Source organism: Geospiza fortis, unplaced genomic scaffold, assembly GCF_000277835.1.
Source record: "Geospiza fortis unplaced genomic scaffold, GeoFor_1.0 scaffold85, whole genome shotgun sequence".
Lineage (NCBI taxonomy): Eukaryota > Metazoa > Chordata > Aves > Passeriformes > Thraupidae > Geospiza > Geospiza fortis.
Window position 1 is genome coordinate 413,518 of NW_005054358.1, and position 9,511 is coordinate 423,028.

Consider the following 9,511-nt stretch of genomic DNA (forward strand, 5'->3'; position numbering starts at 1 on the left):
AGCGATTTAATTAACCTCTGTAAATATTTGCCATCAACTACCTCATAATGTTTATTCAAGGTAGCCTGAGAGCATGAACATAGGAAAAACAAACTTTATTTTTCCCCTACAGATTAACATGGCCAACAGGGCAGGATTTAGACCTGAACCAAGTACTCTGAGGGCCCATATCACCAATCTTGGATGGAAACTTCTCACAGCAGGAAACAGACTTCACAATGTCTTTTAAATGGGGGTCACTTTTTGAAATGCATCTTAAGAAAGTCAATGGAAAATGTTCTAAATTATTGGAAATTATTACTAAGACAATAGTACAGTGTTTTACAATGTGTAAAAGAAACAGTGTGTTTCTTTTACAGTGCGTAAAAGAAACACAAATGAAAGGCACAGTTTCAGGTACAGCTTTGCAAGCAGTTTTACAAGGTCAGCAACACTTAACCTTGAGAAAAGTCCATCAGCATCTGCTGCCAGCTCTGGCTGGGGAGCTCTACAGAAACAGCACACCTAGGTTAGAAGTGGGCCCTAGAAATAACCTATACACCTGTGGGTCTCAGCATACAGCAAAGCTAGCCTCAGGTGCAGGTGTTTTCTACCCCAGGATTGCATCAGTGTTGAAAAAGCAGTGTCTGAGCCTTGGCTCAGGGAAAGAAATGCAGACACAGGTGAGATGACTGGATCTTCCTCCAAACACCTTTTGCATGTACACATTTTGTACTTGTTCATGGATACAGGTAGATATGAATAAGCCTCCTAAATTAAATGCCAGACTCCCAGACTGTATCCAACACAAGTGTTGTGTTACCTGCGACTATCAGAGAAGAAACCCAACTCTGATGCTTTAATCATGATACCGCAGAAAGCCACAATTAACACTCAGTGCATTCTTTACACTTGAGTATCTAGGAAACAGGAATTTAATTTCTTACTCTGATCTAAGTCTGTTTAGGCTGAAGCATTCAAATTAGATATTAGATAGTTTCCACCATCCAACTTGTAAGCTCTGTGTTCATTCCTCAGTAACTGATGTGCTGACATCCTGAGATGTAGGAAGAGGAGTGAGGGGAAGCATGCCACACCATACATGAGGTTTGACTGCAGATGGGAAACACCTCTGTGTGACCCCAGCACATCAGCTGGTGAACACATCCTGTGGCTTTGTGAGCATTATCACGAGGCTTGGGCATCATGGTATCACCTGGCCATTCAAATTTGGTGGTGAGTTAGACACGGCGCTCAATTTGGTGCTCACCCAACTGCACAAGGTGTTCTCCCAGCTGGGAGGAGTTGGGCAGTACCTGATTCAACAGAAGATCAGAGTGAGGCAGATGGACAATGTCTGATAATGATGATAATGACAAACAACTGCTGACCCTTTCTGTACAGCATACTCAGTCTTATAAAGCACTTTCATACTGAATCAGGAGTTCATCCCACAAGGCTGTGGAATTCTTGATCAGTAACCTGAAAGCTGGACTTAATGCACTGTTGAATCACAACCTTACACAAAGTCAGTGCCTGCAGTGCCTTTTCCAGGTGGGATGTAGGGCTTCCACAGCCACTTGCAACCAGTAAAATAATAATTAAAACAACACTGCAGCAAGAACTTAAAAAGGCACTGGCACTTCTGTGCTTCAGTAAGCCAGCCTAAAGCTAACAGTATTACAATAATTTTTTAAATCCTCCCCAGTCACCAGAATCTCTTTATATTTTCATCAGTGAAATCCAGTTTGCACCATGTATCCGCTTCTAGGCAATACAGTAACACCCAAAGCACCGTGGCCCTCAGCCACAGATTTACACAACCCCTCCTCATTAACATGTCACGCATATTAGAAATTTTTCAAATACTTCAGACCACCTATTAAACACTTCCCTTGAATTGTGGCTTTCACAGACGTATTCTTCAGCACTTACAGAGCATCTGACAAAATTAAAAACATGACTGAGAAACTATGAATAATAAATTAAAAAGCCTGAAGAGAGACCTTTTTGTTTCCCAAGCTGACAGAGAAGAAAAAAGCAAATGAAGCTGCAGTGGAATTTCCTCCCCAGAGGCACTGTCCCATGACTGTCACTCCTTCCACCCTCTTCCATCTTACTTTTGTAATTCCAGTGGATGCTGGTGACTTGGATCTCCTGAGTTGGAATATATTCCTCAATAAATTTCTTTCCCTGCAGTCGGTGCCAGAGTGTGGTTTTTCCAGTGTTCCTGTCCCCCCGGATGACAATTTTCACTAGAGAAAAGAGCAAGCAGACAAATAAAGTGATTAAACACAACTTGAGGAATGCTGTGAAAAGCATGTTAACTTTTTGCAGGCATTATTCAGATGTAATTAGTCCTCCCATACTACACAGGCACGATGGGGTTCATTAGAAAACATAAGCCTCAGTCATTTAAATCACTGTTTATTCAGCAACTCATACCAGCTCAGCAGAACAAACCAACAGCAAGCTTGAATCTTCAGAATCTGCACAACTCCAGCCAGCTGAGCCTCTGCTCTTTGATGGACAGACTTGATCCCTTAAGCAAACCAGCATCAGTTTGGTTCAGGCTTTAAAGGAAGTAAAGGTCTGAGCCATGGCTGGAACAAGAATTCCTCTAGGAAAGGCAGAGAGGAGCAGTGACACAGCCAGCATTGGGGCACATGAGCTTGGTACACCACACCAACCATGGATTAACACAAGAATACCAGGTGGCTTTTCCAAAACTTGTTTATCAAGGAAAAAAGAAAGATGTGGGTACAAGTAGTCTCCTGCACACCCTTCCCACTGAATGCAATCAGACTATGAGCCTCCATGTTATCCCACCAATATGACAGACAGGATGAGCCTTCCCTGAGCTCTCCGTGCCCGGCGGTGCGGCTGCATGGTGGGGACCTCCCCTGAAGCTGGGACATCTCTTAAGCTTCTCCTTGAGGCAGAGACCTTTTAGCCCTGACAAATCAGGAGTCTAATCCGAGCTCTTTCGGAACTGTGGCTGGATAGTCTGCCTGTGAGTCTCCCCTTCAACTGGAACACCCCTCTAGGTCTGAGGTCCTGTTCCTGGGAATAAGAGATCCTTCCTTGCCCAACAGATCCTCAGTAAGGAACTGCTGGCATGTGGCATTAATGCTGCTGAAATTGATACTCAGTGTTAACTATTATAAACTCTGTGTAGATAAGTCCATTAGACATAAACTGTCCAATACCAAGTCTGAGACTGAGATTGGACCCAGAAGCACCTAAGCTCCATCAGGAGTTTAGAAAGGGGGTCCCCCTCTAAGCCCCATAATTCAACAGGAGGGTCTCTGTGTAACTCATTCCACCTCCATTCTAAGTCGATTCTCCTCAGGGTGTTTCATGCATGTGGTCAGTAACAGAGTGAACACTGCCATCGACATTTGTCAAGTCGCACTTGAACAATATCATACCTAGACCATTTTTGCTTGTATGGCTGCTGCTCATTCGTCACACGATCTAAATCACCCATTTGCAACAATCTCCCATCCTCCTGCCTTCTCTACCTCTCCCTGGCCCTTACTCCTACTTTATCATACCCTATTCCGTTGCTGGCCTTTTATGACAGGCTCTTCCTTCCATTAGCTCCTGTATCATTTCCCTTTCTCCTTAAACACTTCTCATGCCTTGAGAGAATAGAATCACAGAATGATTTAGGTTTAGAATTATTTGGAAAGGACCTTTAAGATCAACTATTCCAACATTCCCCAGCACTACCAAGGCCACCAGTAAACCATGTCCCCAGGTGTCACATCCACATGTTTTTTAAATCCCTCCAGGGATGGGGACTCCACCACTGCCCTGAGCAGTCTGTGCCATGGCTGGACAGCCCCCTCTGCAAACAAATTTTCCCTAATAGCCAATCTAAACCACCCCATGCGCAAGTTTAGGTTGTTTCCCCTTCTGTTACTTGTTACTTGGTAGAGGAGGCTGATGTTCACCTGGCTACAACCTCCTGTCACCAGGCCCTTGTGTTGGTTGCTTCAGTTTAGGCAGAAGCCCTTTCAAACTCTTCCAAGGAAAGGAAGTGTTCAAAATATCATAAATTGTAGCAATTAATATAATGAACTTTCCAGAGTCAATTCAAACGTTATCTTGCTCTTTCTGAAAACACTACCTTGCATTTTCTAAATTTTCTGTTACATTGTGGAATTTTTTGCTTTTTCAATGCCATCTTTGTTTTTACTGGCAACTACATGGCTACTGGAAAAAATAAGCTGAATTTTTATTCAGCTGAATAAAACTGAATTTTTATTCTTGTGTTTTGATTTGGACCTATGATTCCCTGGAAAATGGGCCACCTCAGACACATCTAATGGCAGTCAGGTGATTAGCATTAGGTTGATCATCATCACTTGGGCAAGGAGATCTGAGACAGAAGGCTGCCTTCTGCTGCAGTTCAGGAGTTGCTGCAGTCATTTCAGAGAAGAACTGAAGAAGTCAACTTGAAGATAAAGCACACAAAGTCTGTGGATGAATTCTGCCATTGCAACAGTTCCACTGTGCTTTTTTTTTTTTGTAGTACACAGAGGTTTATTCTTTTTTAGAGCTGTTTATTCTTTTTCAAAACTACTTACCACACCAGGAGAATAAAGGCAAAAATGAACACAGTATTTATAGGCTGACTTCACTTAAAGGTCCTACAGCATCTCTGCAGACACAACAAAACAGTTCCTGCATTTCTGGTCACCTTGTGTGTGGTTGTTTCCTACTTACAGATGGGAAAAACAATCAGTAGAACATCCCTTTGATTTTTTGGAATCATGAAGCCAGTTCATGGCATAGGCAGAATGAGACTCCATTTGTCCTCTTTCAAACCCCTTTCCAAGCTCTCACTGCGTGCCCTAAAACATTCAAATTCATATCCCTGCCCTGCCCCGGAATGCAGCATGAGACACTAAAACTGTGAGTTTTAAGGGACAAATAGACCTTTCTTGAAATAGTGAGGCTGCTCTCAAGGTGCACTTTCAGGATTGCTACCAGATAATGAGGTTGCGAGCTCTCCCCAGAAGGGACACTCTTACTTCATGCCCATACCACTTTTTATGCACTTAAACATGGAGATGGATCAAGAAACTGAACTGGCTGAGAAATAACCTTGAAATTATCCATTTTCAGTTTTCTTCTCTAGCTCCACTGCCCAGCTGAATGAGCAGCGTATGGAAGGCACAGCTGGAGTGCAAGGGAATCCCCCCCAGCCCTAATCAGCTCACATTTAGATCAGTGCCAGGTGCTTGCAGCACCACACACTCAGTCTGAGCAGGTCCAAGCATTCTCCATTAGAATCTCTCTTCTCTTACATACTGTCCAAGTTCTCACTAACTCTTTTCCTGAAGAAAGAAAAAGTCTTTAAAAACAGAACAGGAAGAAGGCAGGTGACACAAATCGGTTTTAGCAAAGCAAAGTCTGTACTTGAGACTTTGGCTGGGGCAGGTGTGCTCAGTGACAGGCACCTGCAAGGCAGGAAGGCCTGAATGAGCTCCCAAGCACAGTCAGGCTGGTGCATCATAGGCCTGGGCTGTGGCTGAATGTGGAAAGAGGAACAATAACTATAGACAAGGTTAATTCTATCAAGCAAAACTGTTGCCTTATTTTGATTTGAAGTTAAATCAGTACTTACTGCAAACAGCCAGAGGTTTGGAGCAAAGACAGAATAATTATCTGTGGGGAAAAGGGTAGGGATGGGGAATAGATCAAGATACAAGGAAAAAGTTAAACAAATCACTTTATTCATATAGTCATTGCATCAGGAAAACCAGAGGGATTCCATTCTCCAGATGGGGAGATGGAAGCAGAGCAGTGATGATACAGGCCCAGAGAACAGGTCTGAGACCAACTCAGAACTAGAAATCAGGAATTCCCAGCTTTGCCCACATTCCTCCAGGACTCTGCAGCAAAGATCCCAAAACTAATAACCCCATGGAGAGGGTCATAACCTTACCCTCATTAAGGTCTTTGGGATTTCAACTGAAATGCTTGGAGCTTGCTCTGCTGCCAAAAGCAGCACCACCTGCTCTCCAGAACGCCCCCAAGCACACTTCCCATAGGCACAGGCCAGCAGCAGACAAAGCAGGGCTGGCAGGAGCTGCACAAACACCTGTGTCAGCCACAGGAGAAAAAAAGAGAAGGTGGGAAGTGGCAGGAAGAGGAGAAGTCTTCCTTTTGGGAGTCGTGCTGAATGAAAATACTTAACAATGAGTCTGGGAACTACAACTCCCAAGTAACACAAAAGAAGTAAGGACTATAATGCTTACTAAAAAGGTACATGGTATTAATTAAGCTTTGTCTTTTAAGGAATATGTTAGGCAGAACAAATTAATAAGGAATAATAAGGAGAGGGAGTGGTGGGGAATTCTTGGAGCTACTGCCTTTGGTATCCCAGCACTGGCGACAGCCTGTGCTCCAAGCACACACACAGCAGTGGGGTTTGTCAAGTGCCACACTGGATGCAGTGTGTAAAGCCCAGAGCAAAGGTTCCATGTCTGGGGAATAGAATGAATTAACATTTGGCACTTCCACGCCTTTTGTTCCTGTCCCTGATCAGCAAATCCCAGGATCATTGTTTGCCCATCACTGCCTTACATAAATGGTCACGTTTGAGCACTCTGGTGCTCAAAATTAAGTTCTGCAATTGCTCTTTTAATTTGTTGAAACAAGCAGTGCTGCCAAAGGCATGAGAGCCACTTCCTCTTGCTCTTGCCATGCTCCCTAACAGGGCCAGCACAGCCCTTGGAAGAGCCATGCAGCACACCTGATCCAGGGTATCCCAAGCAGGAAAACAAGAGCAAGTTTTCACAAAGACTGGTTCCCCAGCCCTGGAATCATGATCTCCTACAAAGATTCCAGCCATGACATCCATGGCAGAGACCCATGTCATTTTCAGCTCTGTGTTTTCTGAGTGCTCAGGGTACTCTGGTGTTAACTGGATGCAAACCACAGCAGCTCCATGCAGATGGTACAGAGTGTGTGTGTGCTGGAATGCAGTATGGAAATGCTTTTCTTTTACAATAGGATGTCCCAAGCAAAGGACATGATTGCTGCCAAAGGCTGGTACTGGTCTCTGCGCTCATAATTTCATTAAAAATCTAAACCTTCCCAGCCCACAATGCTCTTTCTTTTGAAAAGCTGACTGTGTAGGAGAGGGACCGTCAAAACAAATCATTCAGGTTCAACTTAGCGCTCTGTTCCACCTAGGGTCTGTAACTATCAGCACCATTAAAACACCTCACAGCCTTCAGCATCACCTCAAACATGAGGCTATCTGTTACAAAATGTACCTGAGAGCTGCAGGGCTGGCACAGCAGGGGCTGCTCTGAGCCCAGGGAGGCACCTAAAGCCAGGTACAAGGCCTGTGTCCTAGACTCCTTTATCAGTGAACAATCCAACTTATTCTCACCATACTAAGTAATATTTCTGGGAAGCAAACAGGCTTCATTCAGGATATGTAGTGGTCTAATGCAGCAAAGAAACATTTCTGTAAAACAAATCACAGCGCCCCTTGGTTTAGTTTTCAGGCAGTTTCAGGGAAACAGAAGAGTTGTAAAGATCTTTGTGTGCTAACGGTGGCTCCAAACCACATCCTGCACTCCTCTGCTGAATGTCAGGAATTTGCCAAGAAAGGAGAATTGGCAACGCACAGGATTTGCAGTTCTGCCTTTCCTGAGCAATGGCCCCTGTAATGACATTCCTTCACAGCCCACCTTCAACTGAGACCACCTCACCACGCTGGAATGCTCCCCATCTCCCAGTGCTATGGCTATGGGGGGTACCCGGAAGCCTTTTCATAAGCCAGCCTGCATCTCCTCTAAATATTATATAATAGTGATGCTGGGAAGAGTTACTATGGAGATTGGAAACCTTGCCTTAAGGCAATGACAGAAAACTGCAGTTTTCAGCTATAAAACAGTAACTAGAACACAAATCCTGGTAAGACAGAGCACAAACCAACAATCCTTCCTGAGGCCTTTCACTAATGAGACAAAAAGCAGCGAAACTAGTTAGCATTTTTGGCCTTGCACAAATGGCAGGCATGTGCCCATGCACAGGTCTGGCATGATGCAGTCACCATGGAGCAGAGCTGGTCCCATCCTGTGCCAGCAGGATGCAGCTGATCCCTTCCATCTGCAGCACAAACCTCCCCTGTCTGAGAAGCCAGCTCCTGGCTCTTACATAATTCACAAGCTGGTATTAGCTACCTGATCTCTGGCACCCAGCTGCCCATGCAGCACGCAGGTCTTCTGGGCTGTGGCCACATGAAGCCTCTGCACAAACCAACAGTCTGAGACCAGCAGATCTCCAGTAGGTGCTTAAGGATGCAGTGCTGTGCTCCAAGGCAGCACCTTCATCCTCACTCCCATCTTTCACCGGAAACCCAGTCTCAACAATCACACTTCTACTTTTCACACTCAGGACTGCTTGCTAAAACACTAATTTTATAAATTAAACAGCACTGGCATATCTTCAGGTGTGCTAGGGATAAAGGCACCAAATTCTCTCTCTAGTAAAACAGAGCATTTCAAAACCTCAGTCCCAAAACACAGCCATAATATTAAACAAAGAGAAAAACACCCCAAAACCCAAAGTGTAACTTCTCCATCACATTCTGTTTCAGAACGAGATCCAACAACAGCTCTATTCCTCCAACACGTGTGCCTTCACAGAAATTATCCAGTGCCACATTCACAAATCAGTCTTTTTCCCACCTGCCAATCTCTCAGCCTTCTGCAATCTGCCTTCCCTGCCTGCCTGGATCTGCACAGATGAGCGGGTACTCACAGCGCTCTCTGGAACCAGTTCTATTTTCAGCAGGAATGACATAACTGCTGCCCCTATCTCACAACTGTTACTTTGGGAAGTATTTCACATACTTGCAGTGCCCTCCTGAAACACTGTATTAGAAATCACCTTTACTGAGCTCCAAGGGAAAAATGCAACTCTAAGCCTCAACACCGAGAGAAAAAGAATTCTGAAAGTGTTCCTCGATAAAAGAGCAAATGTATGAGTTGCAGAAAAGACAGGATGAAATGATGTACCAAGGGCACACAGAGGTATTCACTGTCCACCTTTTACTAAAGCCTGGCAGGGCTGAGCTTTTTAATAGACTCTTATCATACAACCACTACAGCTTAATTGCAAGCACCATTATCCTGCGCTCCAGGGAAGATCACCCACGCACTCAGGGGAGTTACCCTCTCGATGCTCGAACTGACACAAACTGATGTACCAGGCACTCTCTCTTGGGCCACAGCCGGCAGGCAGCGCTCAGGGACGCTGCTGCACCGAGTCCTGCACCGGAAGACAAAAGTTTTCCATCCCTCACTCCTCCAATGACCTTCAACATTTAATTCCAAACTTGGCTTTGAGCGAATACGCATAAAAGCACCAACCTGCACAAAGAAAGCACACGCACTCCCAGCCCGGGCACGCTACGGAGCACCAGACCGGGCCGCCCGCCTCCCTCCCGGCTGGACCAGCCTCCCCGGCCCAGCGCTCCGACTCACTGCTATACTGGACT

General features: G+C 45.0%; 1 protein-coding gene across 1 annotated transcript in view; it reads right to left on the reverse strand.

Moving 5' to 3' along the window:
* Positions 1-2,798, reverse strand: part of RABL6 (RAB, member RAS oncogene family like 6) — a 45,290-nt gene extending 42,492 nt beyond the window's left edge. The window contains exons 1-2 of the mRNA XM_031059225.1: positions 2,744-2,798; positions 2,100-2,234 (exon numbers count right to left, since the gene is read on the reverse strand). Coding sequence (XP_030915085.1) covers positions 2,100-2,234; positions 2,744-2,798 — 190 coding nt within the window. The remainder of the gene's footprint in view (positions 1-2,099; positions 2,235-2,743) is intronic.
* Positions 2,799-9,511: the final 6,713 nt, after the last annotated feature.